Here is a 17,367-nt window from a genome sequence, read left to right as displayed (position 1 = left end):
GTAGATACAATAACTTCAAAAATAGGTAATTTTTAAACACACACTTTTATCAGCAGAATGGAGTGAAAAACTGTATGTACTGTATGTACATACAAGATAAAGGAGTTATAACTAATCTTTTTTTTACAGAATAAAGAATGGATATAAAAGCTTTCAAGCTGTTTCAGTAAGGTAGAATTAGTACTTGTACATCTATCTACAATAATAAAAGGGCGTGTCTGTTACTCTGTGTGTGACCGCCATAGCTCCAAGAGTAAAGAACCTAGAAACCTGAAAATTTGCACCCATATTAAGTGGATTCTGAGGATGTGTACCTGGGTACTATTACTTATCCACATGCGTGCCTGCACACACATATTTTTAATGAGGCAAGCTAGCAAAAAACCACATAGAAGAGAAGTAGTTCCTTATATTACAAATAGAAATCACAGATAACCAGACACACACTTTTGTTTATGCACGTGTCTGTGTAACTAACATAGCTCCAAGAGGAAAGAACCTAGAAACCTGAAATTTTGCACCTATATTAAGTGGACCCTGAGGGTGTGACCTGGGTATTATTACTTATCCATGTGCATGCACGCATGTGCATCATTTTAATGAAACAAGCTAGCAAAAAAATCACATAGAAAAAAAGTGTTTCCTTATCTGACAACTTGTAATATATATATATAACAGCCAGTGCATTTTGGTAACAATGAATTCCAACAATGGCTTCTATATTATGTTGATTAGCAACAAATGTATATAGATCATACATTTATGCTAAAATGGGTTCAGAATACATACACTATTAACCTAATAACCTGAGCAAGGCCAGGTACTTTCACTAATATAAAATAAATAAACCATGAATAAATTTGTTTTTACTTACTTTACAATAGGATTGCTGCTAAAGTCAGCCACCTGAAGTGATTTCAAGAATTTGATATTCTCAGGAATTTCAGAAATATCTAAAATAGAGAGAAATATAAAATAATTTTTTGTTATATCTACATTAATTCAACATACTTTGACTCTTCAGAGATTAGCATCTGTATCAATTTGACATACAGAATGTAATTGTTTTGTACGTTTCTGAACAGATATTTTTCATCTGGATCACAGATTTATGAAAAAGGTCTACATAAATCCCATAATTTTTTATAACACATTTTCCTAACTATTTATGCACAAAATTGCTTGTGTGTCCACAAATTTTTTGGTTACATGGCACCTGATAACATATGAGCCATATAATAAAGTTTAACACAAAATACCATAAATATGGTATTTAATTCCATTATTAACTGATGGGATCTCCTATAAATGTAGTACACAAAGCAAGAGATTTATTTTGGATCAGTTATTTACACTTAATAAGAAAAAACATGACATTACTCAATATGACAGAACACGTAAAACCCTCTGGTAGACAATACAAAAACAAGTCAATAATTTGAAAATTAGCACATGAAATAAACTCAAAAATTATTAAGACAATATGTAAACAGTTATTAAAAATTCAATATTACTGAAAGCTAACATCTTTACATACTCTTAAATATAGCTGAATTCAATGAAAAATGTTATACTTATGGCTTTTCTAACTGTCTGTAAAACAGATTACACAAGCCTGTGATGGTTTTATTGTCTTGAAATTTTTACATGTTCTACGGTAATTTCTGTACGCTGAATCCAAAAATGATATCCATTTTCCTCCATCACGTACAGATTAAAACTTCATAACACAATACATAAAAAAAAGAGGCCACAACACGTAGTTTTGAGACAAAAAGACATAAATTGAAACAAAATCAGGATGAATGAGAATGCACATTCATTTGATATCAATGTGCTTCCCTTTTCTTGAGTTTGTTTGTATATTTGTTAACAAACATAATAAAAAATGTTCATTGTGGTAAACGAAATAATAATTTGATCTAAGTAAGGATTTGTAAAAAATCCTTATGTGATTGAAAAAATTAATATTATTTTCGAAATCTGCATAGCTGAATTATGGAAAATCCATTATTAAAACCAAAACAACTTTTATGAAGTTTAAATTTGCTGGCCTGTGTTATTACTGAAACAACACTTTTGTAATGAATGAACAGACAAATATTTATTTTCACATTTAACAAATGATTGTTTGATAACATATCCATGTCTCAAATGGAAAAATAATTATAAATTGAACATATATATAATGGAAAAATAAAATTAAAGCAAACCACAACAAGTATTTAAGACTATGTAGAACAAGCGAAAAAAGTTGAGAATTTTCGACACTGTGTTTACATAATACTTATTAAAAATGACTTCTAACTGAAAGATGAGTATATAACATGTTTTTACACACAAAAACACGTTAATTTCAAAATCAAACTAGGCTTATTCAAGACAGTAGATACAATAACTTCAAAAATAGGTTAATTTTTAAACACACACTTTTATCCAATTTGCGCAGAACATTCAAGCGTGGCATAAGATCGTTCTGATAAACTAAAACAATAAAAAGGCAACTACTAAAAAGACGATAAAAGTATAAATTCAGAAATAACAAAGTCGCTGTGTAATTTATGTTACACTAATGATGAAGTATGAAATGACGTTTCCATACGTAGTTAGAACTGGGCTAAATAGTTTATAACATTTATTACAGCAGTTTTGTTTTATAAGTAAATAACATCTAATATCCGCTTTAAAAAAAAAAGATGACGTGGTAAGGTCACGTGGGTTGTTTGAAGAATTAACAACCTCAAGAACCGCTACTTTCTCCGACTTGATATTACATTGATACGCGTGCGCGGGCGTGTGTGGACATTAGCTACGCTCCCTGATGATGAAAGAAAGCAGCAGGCGACAAAATTTATGCTACTAAAAATAACGTCCAGTTTCTAAACAGATAATATATATATATACGTGGAATGATGAAACTGTAACGTGTAACGAGATTTTTCGTAGTCACGCCTACAGTAATAGGTTACTTGTTTCGTGTTAATATATTATGCCTACTATATAACAAAATTTACCGCGCTTTTTCATTTCGTTTAATTAATCGCTTAGTTTAAACTGAAAAGCCTGTGAATTCAATGTAATTATCCACGACTGGTTATTACAATCCCAATTTTATTCAATTTTCAATTAGTCACGATCTGTACAATTGGCTAAACCCAAATTTTACCTTAAGTTTTCTTGCCTCTGTCTTTCGTAATAATGTTTCTGTTTGTACACGGTAATTTACAAAAATGTTGACATTTATAAAACAACAAAATTAAGAAATATTTAAGCCAAGAACACTGTTCGGGAAATTGACCCCTCGGCGAAAAAAAAAAAAAAGGTGCTGAAAAAGAAATTAAAAATAATTATTACTAAACTAGTTTCGTTCAACCAAAATTAACAGCCTACAACATGTGCTATAAACAAAATTGAAAATGTTAATATTCAAGAATAACGCATTTTGAATTTTTATTTTCATTCTACTCCAAAATAAAATATGCAATTTTAAAATTCCATGTAACGTGAGGTTCAAAGAACCCAGTTGATAATACTGTCACCAGTTGAACTCATATATATAAAACAGATGTTAGGTTTCTAACTTGAAGTGTTTACCTACCACCATCACGTGTTTAAGTTATCAATACAGAAGAATTAAGGGAATTCGATATCCGGACACTTTGGAACGATAGAAAATTCACTGGGGAGAAACTTGGAATGTGCGATATAACACCTTAAGAAGGTCTGCTCTCCCAAACTACTCGGGTTACAGTTGGTGTGTTATTTGTGAAGTAACGATTTTTTTCCTTAAATTTTTAACTACTGATATCTATAACACACAGCTTTAGGCTTCACTTCATGTAACAGACACCCTTTTAATTTTTACTAACTATCATATTAATCTTCCCACTTAGACATCACTCTTAGGAAAATCTGACCTAGGAAGTCTGAAGCTATAATAATGTAATCCAAATGCTCGTTATGTGAAATTGATTAATATATTCTATTATGCTGCTGAGGTGGTTTATCAAACCATTTTCCAAACAAATGAAAAAACCAATATTCCACAGTTTGAAATTATCAGTGTGGACTGCGATTGTGTCATCAATAAATGTGATAATGTGACGTATATAAAAAAGGGCCATCCAAGTTTATAAGCTGTTGGATTATATTAAAGTCAACATATAAATTATCAGTATACCAAAAACAAAAAACTATTTTCTTTAACAATATACAAGGCGACCACAAAACAAATACTAGTTTACTTATTTCAACAATTGTTATGGTATCAGCGCCTTTTACAAGCTGGTGAAGCACGATAATTAATTATTCTTGTTATAAGAGATTATGTTAGCCCTATCATATTTTTCCACAATACATTCTTAATCTAGTCCATTAGGAATTTTCAAGAATTAGAAGAATTTATAATTATAATATTTGAACCACATTATATTCATCATATCCATATTTGTAGTGACAAATGGCCAATATAAGTAGTATTCCGACCACTACTGTGTTTGTTGTATCCCAGCCAGTCTGGATTTAGCAAAACGCGTTGTGGATAATGAATATGACGAATAGTTGAAATAGTATTACTACAAGATAAAAAAACAAAAATGTGAATTTAAAAATCAGTAAATAGGGATAGTAAAAAAGTAAGGAAACGAGGTTGGAGTTACTTTAGACATTAATTACTCAAAGTACAAACCCCTATTTTGGCTCCACCAAATGTAATTCTAGGTAACAGCATAGGGCCAAAATAGGGTTTTTTAGTTTGAGTAAATAATGACTACAGTATCTCCAGCCTTGTTTCCTTAATTTTTACAATCCCCTATTTGCAGGTTTTTAAGTTCCCAATTTTTTTACTTATCTTTTTTGCTGGCTTATATATATATTCTACAATGGGCAAAGGATTACTTGATATGGCAGCTAACTTTATAGATTGTAATGATAATAAACATATCTGGTAGCTAACTGATACGAGTCATGATGATTTACTGTAACTCTTGACTACTTGGTCGTATTAGTTCGAGATGTTTAATGTTAAGCTGCAGCTGTAGATTGTCATGGAGATTTATTTGAGAATATGGTGAGCATTTATAGTTTCTGTGTAACAATTCTATATATGTAATACATAGCAATGGGAAAACATATGCCTAGACTAAGACAAACCCCAATAAGCTAAAAAAATGACCAATAAAAAAGCAGCCTTAAAAAAACATAACGTCTAAAACATCGCTTTAAATAAACCTTCTTGTCTTTTAGAGTAATTATTTTACGAACATGTGTAATACAATTTAATATTATGTTTATTGATTTTTTTACCCCTTCATATTATACATATTATAGGGGTTGGCCCCCTAAAAACACCGAGTATATACATGTTACAGTCATCTAATGTTCATCTATAAGCTGGTAATTCCTGTTTCACCCTGTATTTAAGCTTTTTATAGGAACACCAGGTATTTGTTCAAAAGCTAACCTCAAGGGGATAATGATAACATCTTTTAGACTAAAATTTGATGTTTTTAGCTTATGCAAAATATAAAAGAAACAAATCGACTTTTCAATACCTTTACGATCTTTGCAGTACCTTATCTAGTATTCTACAAAATGTTTGGGTGCAATATACCAAGGTGTTTTTGTTGAAGGCTGGCAAGAGAAGAATTACAAACGAGCCGTTTTGAGCTAATTTTCATTTCCTTGTGCATTTTTGTGTGTGTAGTCTTAACAGTTAATATTAAAGGTTTTAAAGTGTTGTTTGAATTGAATCTTTACTGTTTAAAGTGCTTTTTGCCTGAACGTTCTATTAGGGTTTTATGCAATTATTTGCGATCAATATTAAGAACCACTGTCATGGTTCATGATACACTCCTTAATTCTTGAAAACCCTTAAGGCACTAGATTAGCAATATAGTGTTAAAAACAAGATAGGCCTAACATAATGGCTTATAACTAGTTTATCTCTTATTATTACAGATAATTTAACTGTAAATATCAGTGAGCTCAACTGACACACTATTAATTTATTTTTTTTTACTTCTCTGTTGAATTTTCGCGCCAAGCTACAAGAGGGCTATCTGCGTGAACCGTTTCTAATTTTGAAGTGACAAGCTAGAGGGAAAACATTTAGTCAATAATACTCACTGCCAACCGTTGTGCTACTCTCTACCGACGAAGAGTGTGAATGATCGTAACTTTATAATGCCCGCGTGGCCGAAACGGTGAGAACGATTGGGAACGGCTTTCGATCCTGCAACCCGCAGATAATTTGATTATTTACGAATCTTATTAGGATTGTATACTGACTTTTGATATTATATTATTTATCCCAACAGCAAATCTCGAAGTACAGGCTAGTTGTAATAAATGGCAACCATTTATTTCGATTCTCAAATAATCATCCTTCGCTTGGCTACAACAGAACCATGCATATAACAAACAGTATTTTTTATCGAGTCAGCAAAACAAGACCTTCAGTCGTGTTCAGTTTGTAACCATTCCTTTAAGGTAGGAAAGTCATATTTCGTAGGCAAGTAATACTTTTTTTTACCACTACTTCGCCCCCCTCTTTATGGATCTTCACCAAATTTGACACGAAGGTTTGTTTGGTCCATAGGTAGATACATACGAATTTCAGTTTTGCATTTTGCAGTTTTTATGGGCTTTCTTTTTTTTTTTTACCATTACTTCGCCTCCTGTTTATGGATCTTCATCAAATTTGGTGGCATCAAGGTTTATTGGATCCATGGGAAGATGCATACAAATTTTCAGTTTTACATTTTGCGTGTTGCGGTTTTTATGGGCGTTTTTTACGATTACTTCACCAAATTTAGCATTAATGTTTGTTGGGTCAATGCGGAGATACACGCAAACTTGCGGTTTCACATTTTGTGTTTTGCAGTTTTTATGGGCGTTTTAACTTTTCACGTCCTAAGATACCCTTTCATTAATCGTAAATTTACATAACCTCCGTCCAGGGGACGGAGGCTCCAGCTAGTTATAAACAATATTGATTCTACAATATCAAAAATGATACTGAATTAATTATCATTAAGAATAAAAGTATGCCACATTACAATTTGATACAGAGGGTGATATATCGTAGCCTCAGGTGTTAATGAGCAAGTTATTCGTGTGTCAATAAGTATGTTATGTGCTACTTTTTTAAAGGAATTTTTCATTTGAAATGATAGACGAATACTTACACGAGTTGGGGGATTCTCATTCAATCTGTCATGATAACAATCTTAAAAGAATTTCAATATCAGAACGTAGGCCGAGGTTTAATAAGATCAACAACACTCAACTGTTTTCAATTAGATATTCTCATACTGAAGCATAGGCGAGGGCAATGAGAAGATACAAGCAACATGTACGCACATGGAATATTTGTTTTTTAATCAACGTCGAAATAGTAATCACACAGTAAAAGTACGCATTTTTAGGGAAGGGGGAGTTCAATTATCTGTTTATTATTTAAGGCAGATATTTTCGCACATAGGTTGAAATATAAATTTCTGTTATTTTGCTGCAATGATCTTTCACGTGTATAAAGGCTAATATTAACGCAAGTTAACAGTAAACTAAATAAGTGTCCAATTATCTTGTTTTGGTGTTTATTAAACATTTCTACAGTTTCATCAAATTTGGTACGAAGGTTTATTGGGTCCATGGGGAGATATATACACATTTTCAGTTTTTCAATTTGCGGTTTTCGTGGGCGTTTTTTACCACTAAAGTTTCATCACTACCTCACCTCCTGTGGATCTTCACCAAATTTGGTATGGAGGTTCAGTGGGTTAATTTTTGTTGTTTGTTTCCTAGAAACAATTTAGTATTTGCATGATTGTACAGCGAGCCCATTCACGTATATTTGTGAGCAGAATGCTCTCAAACTTGTGTTAGGAGGTACAAAGGTGAGTATGCTTATGTTCTTGGACGCACAAACATTAAGCCTTTTTTCATATATTTTCAAGTGGGATTAGTTCAAAAACAAAAACGTAAATATGACGTATAACGACCACGCATAAAAAGTAATCAAAACTACCTAATGGCATTTAGCTCTTCCTATATATTACGTGTTGCTATTAAACTATTTGTAATAATATATTCAGAACAAATGACGTTCATCTCCGCCAATAATATAATTATGCTTCAAGTAACCGTTTCCGGCCTGAAGGGTCATTCGGGACTTACTCGCAAGTTCACAATTCAACATTAAAAATTTAGTAAAAACGTAATTGTAATTCTCTTTTAAGAATTTCTTTACTCAAAATTTGACATTTTAACAACAAAGAATATTTGTTTTCCGAATACTGAACATTAAAAATGTTCAAACTTACATTTGTGTCATACATCTTGTCGTGTGAACTGTAGACATCGTACCAATAGATGTTTTATTTTTTACTCTTCCCTAAGCTTATATTCATTTCTCCAAATAAAGGTTCACTATTTTCTGTTAGCATGATGTTTGTCTTATATTTCTACGCCTTTTGTTTGTTTAGAAAGATATTTTAGCCTTTAATGCTCTTTAGTCGAGAATGTAAGTGTTGTGTGCAAATTAGTCTAACGTTTGAAAGAGGTAATTAGTATGGTCAACAGAAATGATAAAACTTTATAATACAATTTTAAAATGTCCATAATATATATATAAAACATTTTTCCCTATATAGTCTGGTAATTTTATTTTCGTATCTGATGTTTTTGTATAATAGTATACATGGGCGGATTCAGGATTTGTAAATGGGGAGGGGATCGAAATAAATAGACATCGGAGAGCCCCCCTCCCCCTCTGAGAAGCTGAAGAATTTTTGAAATTTGAAGACTAAGTCCAGTACTTAGCAGTTTCCATTGATTTTTGCCTGTGACTCCCACTGGCAAGTTAGCAATAAAAATCAGAATGACCAATACTTTCTGTTACCATATTTTCCTTTATTTGCGGAACTGACTGCTAAGAATAATGATCTTAAAGATACATCCGGAATCAAGTTATATTAAGCACTCTTCACCGATAGGCTAGAGAGTGTTACGGAACGCTTGATAATCACCCTGTAATGGGTTTTAAATCGATCATAATATTTTGGAAAAAAGGATTCTTTACAGCTATCTTCAACATCTTGCACTTTTCAAACGGTTCAAAACCCACTTTCCAAATAGCAATCCGAGCATAACTGATCCCAGGAAACAATTAAATATAATATTTTTACTACTTCTATCTCCATTTTTCTTATTGTTTCTATTAATTTTGTTTCTTGCATTGGAAAAAAGGGGGTATGGTGGACTCTCCCTCTGCATCCGCTACTAAGTATATCTAATGGAAAGCTATGGGAATATTCTTCTACGATAAGACATCATCAACTAGGCCTGTAACGATAGACTAATCAGACGACACAAATCCCTTTTTACAATATTTAATTTGAATACTATGTTAAATTTATTGTAATCAAACAACATACAAATAAAATAACAACTTCTTATTTATAGAAATAAAATTATAATTATTACTATTAGCTACAAATTAGTATCTACAAAAATAAAGTTGTCAAAATACCATTGTATGAAATTTGATAATGGTAAAGGAGACGCCATTTTGAAAAATGAGGACATTTGTCACGGATCAGTTTTTGAGTATCGCTGTGTTTGTGTGATTTACAGTGGGTTTATTTTTGAATAATTAATGAAGTTGAAAGGTTTTATAATTAAGTGTTATGGGGATAAAAATAAACTTCTGAATGATTGTGAGTAGCTGACTGTATATTTTTTTATGTTATGAATTAACAGCATTATTGATATATAGTCATGTTAGACCGACAGAAATGAAAATATAAAATTCAGTTAACCTCAAACGTACTCTTAATACTAACTAAACTTACTGCAGTAATACCCAGTATTCTCTAGTAAATGACTTTAGAGTGAAAGGTTAAAGAAAAGGGTTGTGGGCACACTGATTAAATTTTCTGTGGGATATACTTTGCTTAAATAAACATAGAGAAATAACAACTCGATAGGTTTATCAATCATCATTACCCTGTGTCAATGAAAATATATATGGATATACTATTCTGTTTATATTTATATGGCATTTACTAGTTCTTTGAGAAAAAACGTGATCTATAATTTTTATAAAATGCTTCAAAATATTTTCATCTCACGCCAAAATACATAGCAAGAACAACCATTGGCTAATAAATGGGTGTACATCATATAAATTATGGTAATATATATATATATATATATAATGTACAAAAGAATGTAATAATGTAGACGTAATTTGTAAAGATATCACGGCGTCATATGCCATTGAATGGGCGTCTTAAATATTATGTCACGAGAGCTAGCTCCAAACCACACCGAGGTCATCGTGTAACATTCCATTCACGAGTCACAACTTCTGACACCTTCTTACTAATTCCGGAAGTTATACAAGTTTAGTTACAATGAGGCAAAAAAGAAAAGCAAGGCAGTTACATAGTTCATGATAAATAATAATAATTTCCTTCATTCGTTTCGTTAAAAGGACGTCTTCCCTCGTAACAGAAAGTAGGCCTAATTATTGCCACACAAGTTGAAGAAGCTTACGTATTTTACCAGCGGGCACATGCACAATAACGTGCATAAAAATGCAATCTTATCAGTAATGCTTTAATAGTGAAATTTAACTATAATGATTGCATGTTTTTTACGTACGATTTATGTGAACAGAATACAAATCATCAGTACAACTTATTACTCCAAATCGACTCGTATCGTAATAGCTCTTATAATTTTGATTGCTTATGTCGGCGTTCCTCAAACTTTTGTCATCCACGCCCCGTTTATTAAACGTTTTCTTGCCCCCCCCCTCTTTAAATTAGTAAAAGAGTAAGTTAAGTGACGAGATGTAATACAAATTAAAATGCTCTATGTGTTGTAGTAATTACTTATTTTCATTCATGAAAAGTATATTAAAATGCTTAATATTACGATATTGCACTATTGACTTTACCCTAATCGCTCGCCCCTCTCACAAGGGATCATTTGTTGCGCCCCCGCACTTTGAGAAACCTGGCTTATGTAACCTTATTGCAGAAAAAACAAAAGGGTATGGCATGCTAGTTTAAAACAGCTGATATTAAATGTATTCTTGCTGAGCCTCCCCCCAAACAAAAACACTATTGACATTCAATATTAATTTTATTTCTTAATTTAAAACTTCTTAGTTATCGGCTTTGTTTTATATCACTTCGTTTTTAATTTTTTTGGTGTGTTTGTTCTACTTTTTATAATGTTTCTGATAACAAACATCTATGTTTCTTCATTTTTTTCAACACCAAATATCCTTTAGTTTTTGTCAGACCTATTATTAGATAACTTGCTCTTCTCTCCTTCAATAAATACCCATATTTTAATAAACCGAAATTTCATTAACAATAATCTATTGTAGGAGCAAAATAAAGCATGAAAAATTTATATATATATTATTTAAAACATCAAAATTAAAAGTTTAGTAATGGTAAAACCCAAAATCAAAATGCCTTTAAAGGCAACATTTCATGAATCTAGCATCATCAGATTTGAAAAACTATTTTCTTTAATAAGAAATGCCTATTATTATTATTATATAGCTTTTAAACAATCATTTTTAATTTTACTCTGTAACTGTAATGTAGAAAAAACTTTTGTATGACAAATATCTTAAGATATGAAAATACAGATGAAACTCAAAACTGAAGGTAACCCAATCCCAGTGTACAAATAAACTTCATTAAAATACTTTTGAGATTCCACTGAAAATTATAATTCTAATGTTTAGTAGATTATGATTTTTTATTCTAATTCTTTAAATCAAAATGCAGTTTTCTACACTTACAAGGTAATTCTTCTAATTTTAATCATACTTTTATTAAGTTATTAAACAAAAATCCATAAATAATAACAATTTACTCTAGGAACCTAAAATCAAAATGTAGGGATCTTTTTTAAAACTTTTTCATAAGCTTGAAAGGTATGGATTATGAATGAAGGGACTAATAGCACTAATTCATGTTAAACATTCTTTAAGAACATATACCTGAAAACATGAAACTTTATATGCACTGTGTTATTTAATATGCCTAACTGTTGAATAATTTTCTTTACTTATACATAGATAGCTGACAACATACTTGAACAATACAAATGATGAAACTAATTTTCAAATAAATGAATAAATTCATTTCTGTTATAATTTTATGTGTAAGTTTAGCCACACATATACATGATGACACACAACTTTGATCACTAACTGTACATTCCATGTAAAGTTGACCTAGCTCTAGTCTTCTTTGTCAATTGAATGTGATTCACAAAAAGTTATTTGAATTGAACTCAAAACAGGAAAGAGATAAACCACTTATTTTCCTACAGACATTAAAATTTCTATGTATACGTAGTTCTACTGAATAATGAAAGTAGGAACTTCAATTCATTTGCAATCATCCATACATCCTTATAATATATACCATTCCTAGAACCACCAACTAAATATGTAACTTGAAACAATAGTTTTTCTGGTGACCCATTTAGAAACACAAATGCATGTACATGAACAAATAATATTTATATATGCTTGATCTAATAATCTAATAAAATAAAAAAATCCATAATTTTACTTTCTCTTTTATATTCAAAAATTGCATCACATACTCTAATACAAGAAAATAAAGATACAAATCAAACAAATGTACTTAGTCTTCTATTTTACAGTTATACCAATTTTTCAATCTTTTATAATACACGTCTTAAATACCTGTATTCAAGTCATAAATGGAAAACACATTCCAGAGTTAACCGGTTGTGCTTTGTTGCATGCAAGTTTTGTGTAACAATTTAACTCTCTGTATATAGCCTTGTTCATTTTGACCAATCTTGTAATCACCACGTAACCCAGAAAGTATGTGTAGTATAACTGAATTTATAAAGTATCTTCACAAAATTAGGAAACCTTTGGTAAATATTAAAAGTCTGTTGTAGATAAAAAAATTAGATTTTTTAATATATATTTTTACTAAACATTTGTCTGAACTTATGAAACCTTTGTTGAGTCAGTTTGAGTGCTATGTAATGTTTATATTAAGAATAAGAATAGTTTTTCACCTTATAGTTTCATGTTTCATTTGTATAACCTCTAAAAACTTCTAATTGAATATCAAGTTTTTTTCTCAGTAAAGCTATATTTTATCTGTTATTTTCTCTATCCTAACAACCCAGTATAATAAGTAATATTACAAATGTGCAAAGTAGATATTTCTTTACCTCGTAGTAAACTAAGCATCTAATGATATATACTACCAGATCTATGAAAATAGTGCAGACTGATGCATCAAAATATACACTGGGCTTCTGAAGTTTCAGATTGTTCTTCAGTCATGAAAACTAATTAAAAAATAATTACATAACTATGTGTATGTTCCTTGCCCCAAGTACGGGTGAAAACAGAAAAATTGTGACTCAAAGATAAAAACATTAAAGTTTTGAATAATGGTTAAAAATAAGTTTTGAAAAATAACTTACTGACACTAGCAAACTCATGAAAAAACTGAGTTATGATAAAAGTGAGTACAAGTATATACACATAACTAATTTGAGCAGAGAATACCTAAGTTTTTAATATCTTTTTTTACTTTATTTTGAAAAAGTAGGAATAGACCACACAGAAATTGTACAAAACTGCATGTACTCATAAATTTTAAGTAACTCATGATTTACTGCATTTTTGTTTAATAAAATTAAAAAATATCTAATATCTTTTCTAGAAAAATTAGTGTGAAGTTATGGTATAACTAAAGGATAAATTAACAAATAGTTTAAAATCACTGAAATTGATTTTTCTTTTTAATAATTACAAAGAGAGATACAGATCAAAAAGAAAAAGAAACAGTTCACTTATAAACACAGTAATATATTACTGTTGATGATGAGGAACCCACTTTGAGACTAATAATGATGATGACAAAACCTTGTAGAAATGTTGTATACTTGCTGTTATGTTAAACTTATATTAAAGTTTTTCTTCATTACCCATCCAAGCCGTCTCCAAGCATTATTAGTATATTACTGTAATTTTTTTCTGAAACCATTACAGTTGACAAAGTTATAGTAGAACAATACAGTATATAAATGTAATAAGTTCCCACAAACATGTATTAGCAAATTAAAGTCAACCATGACTTTACAAATACTTGAGAAATATCAAAAACCTGTAATGAAAGTTGCTAAGTATAATAGTTCCTAATTTGACTATTAAAAAGAACAAATACAAGAATAATAAGTGCACTTTCAAAGCCAAAGAAACATTACTTTGAAATAGTTAAGTAGTAACAGCAACAAAAAATCCACCATTTAAAAAAAAGTACCTTCCTGATAAATTTCCCTGATTTAAAAAGTTTCATATATTTTCTCCATGATGTACAGATACATCTGCAATGTATCGATGAAAGTTAGAAAAAAAACATCACTAGAAAAGTTGACAACATAAAAAAAACACCTACACACACAATGTTAAAGAATTCACATGAATATGGAATAGTTATGAAGTTAATTCATTTCTCCCTTATCCCACGTCTAAGTTTTCCACTTTAAGACAGTGAATGTTAAAGAGATTAACTCCTACTACATTTGTCTCACATAAAAATTAATTCAACAGGAAATATTACAACAATCATATAGTCATTCATTTGTTACTGGATACCATCAGACAACACCAACCATACGTACTAACATACAGTTACTTGTAACTCCTCTATCATGACACATATTTATAATACTTTTTTCTTCTGCACAAGTTTTTTTAATAACTACTTCTACAGTATATGATGGTAGGTTACTAAAAGAGCTGTAATTAACAGGTCATGCAAGGTTGTGTCCACTGCCAGCTTTGTATGTTTCTTACTGTGTTGCCAAGTAGTTCTATGTTTGTTAACATCAGGCATTGTTTTATTGTGTGGGTGTGTTTCATTCAAGCTCCATAGCTTTCACAATTTCTCATGTGAAATTGTACTGAAACTATACATGTACTTTGGGTAAACCCACCTTGAACACCTTATAAAGTTTTTATGTAATATGTGTTATTACTACTATTCAATCAAACACATAAAAAAAGACTTCTGATGTGAATAAACTCGTTATTTGTTTTCTTAAATTATGCTTCCACTGCATTATTTGATCAAACCACAAGGAGAGAATACGTGTCCGTACTGGAGAAAACATAAAGTTAAGATGTTCAACACAAAAGGTTATTAAATATGCCAACAATATTGGACCAGTTTTACTTTCATAGTTAAAGACTTCATTCAACTTAGACCCTGCACTTTCTTCTTCCTATATAAATAGAAGACTGTCAAAAGTTTCAAAGAAAGGTATAGATGACATTGAAATACGTAATTTTGCTCAGGCAGCATTAAGAAATAAGAGATACTGCTCCACAACCTAAGAAATTTGCCACAACTACAAATGCTAAACTAACATTAAGAAATCTTGATATTCTAAAAGATCTGAAAAAGGCTACAAATACCTTCCGATATCATAAAGAGTGTAATAAAAGACAAAAAAAAATCACACATTTTCATGAGACTGAATACAATGTGTCTTCTCTTATGTAGTGTTGTTTTTATGATTGCAAAATTTCTTATGGTCACTACGATATCTTTATACATATAATACAAATAATATATATATATAAACAGAGATGAGAATATTTGTAATTTTAAGTTTCCATTTGAAAACCTTTTATAATTCTAATCATAGGAATAGTTTCAAATTAGTAGCTACCAGCTCGACACACAATACTCAAAAACAAGTTTTATTAATAAACCAACAACTTCAATGGTGCAAATTGGTTTAAGAGCTTAATGTGTTGAATATTTGTAGCCTTATTCAAAATTGTTTCAACATGATTCAAGTAACATGAAAAGAATTCAAAGAATTTAAGTACATTACTACTTTCATCTACAGTTGAGAGGCACTTAAGTTCAAGTAGAAATATAAAAAAAATTCAAGAACTTCCATCACCAGGAAACGAACTTAATTTCTCTGACGTCGTAAACTAGAACATACACGTATGATGATAGCTCACAGTCTCTTGCACTAAAACAATTGCATACTTTATAAACCAACAATCATAAAATTATTCACCCAAGTGGTTACATACATGCAGTTTTTTTTACATTATTATTAGAATGTTCTTATTATATATATATTTTGAAAACACATCTTTCTTACTATTCAATAATTTAGTGTTTAGTACCAAACTTTCAATTGCTGGTATATTTTCATGCACTTATTAAGGAAGAGAGAATATTCATAACTTATAATTCTAGTTATGTCACAGCTAAACAAATACTGATCAAGCCCAAACTTAAATATTAATATGAAATGTGTTTCTTTGTAGCAATAAAGGTAATAAAGCCACTTGGGAGGTGACAAAATCTCCACTTAAAAAAAAAAAGACTTAATTTTATCATTTTACCAAAAGTATGTTAATTTAATGTATTTGATGTATAGTCATAAACAAATATTAATCTATTTATTTCCATTTTTATATTGATTGTTAATTACTCACTTCTTGCATTAATTACTTTACAGGTAAATTTCAGGTGTAATTATTTTGTTGGAGTGTTCATATTAAATTCTGATGTTTAAATACATATAGTTTCATGCATAAATTTCTTTACTTTGTCTTAACACAATTTACTACAAGCAAAATTAAGAAAATTTCTTTTGATTTAATACAATACACAACCTGAAAGCTTCTACATAAACAGATACTCACCATTTTTGCTGATGTCAAACTCTACTAAATTGATGAGGTTAGCTATGTCAGGTGGAATGCGGTAAATTTCATTGTCACTAAGGCTTAACTTGCGTAACTTAACTAACCGAAAAAGGCCCTGTAATGAAAAAAACTTAACATTTTAATAACAAGTCAAAGTTTGAAATAATTTTTATATCACTGGTAATTTTTTACAACTTAAAATGTTAATATGATAACTATTAACAGATAATACGCAGATTCAGTGGGTTAGTTTAAGTTTTAAAGTCACACACACATGCTTATATTTATTCAAAAATTAGTTAGTATTTGATGAAAAATATTTATATTACTGTAAAATAAAAGTAATGTGGTATGGCAGGAAACATATCACACAAATTAAAAATATTATTAACTTTTTAAATACAAATGCACAATATTTTACTTGCATAAATAACTATTTCATTTCTGTCTATTTCCTGTAAGCACTTTACCCATCTTATGCCAGCCCTTTATAATTAATGATAAAAAATTATGTTAAAAAACATACTAATGTTTAGACTTAAAAAGCATAAAATCATTAGCCCTAATGTTAAAAAATAAATAAATAAAGGCTTGAT

At 30.1% G+C, this 17,367-nt stretch overlaps 1 protein-coding gene across 1 annotated transcript in view; it reads right to left on the bottom strand.

Moving 5' to 3' along the window:
- LOC106467814 (protein scribble homolog) overlaps positions 1-17,367 on the bottom strand; it is a 96,061-nt gene that overhangs the window by 66,350 nt on the left and 12,344 nt on the right. Inside the window, exons 2-3 of the mRNA XM_022396009.1 lie at positions 16,769-16,886; positions 875-953 (exon numbers count right to left, since the gene is read on the bottom strand). Of these exons, the coding sequence (XP_022251717.1) occupies positions 875-953; positions 16,769-16,886 (197 nt within the window). The remainder of the gene's footprint in view (positions 1-874; positions 954-16,768; positions 16,887-17,367) is intronic.

Source organism: Limulus polyphemus, unplaced genomic scaffold, assembly GCF_000517525.1.
Source record: "Limulus polyphemus unplaced genomic scaffold, Limulus_polyphemus-2.1.2 Scaffold2751, whole genome shotgun sequence".
Taxonomy (NCBI): Eukaryota; Metazoa; Arthropoda; class Merostomata; order Xiphosura; family Limulidae; genus Limulus; species Limulus polyphemus.
This window is presented reverse-complemented; position numbering and strand designations above follow the sequence as displayed.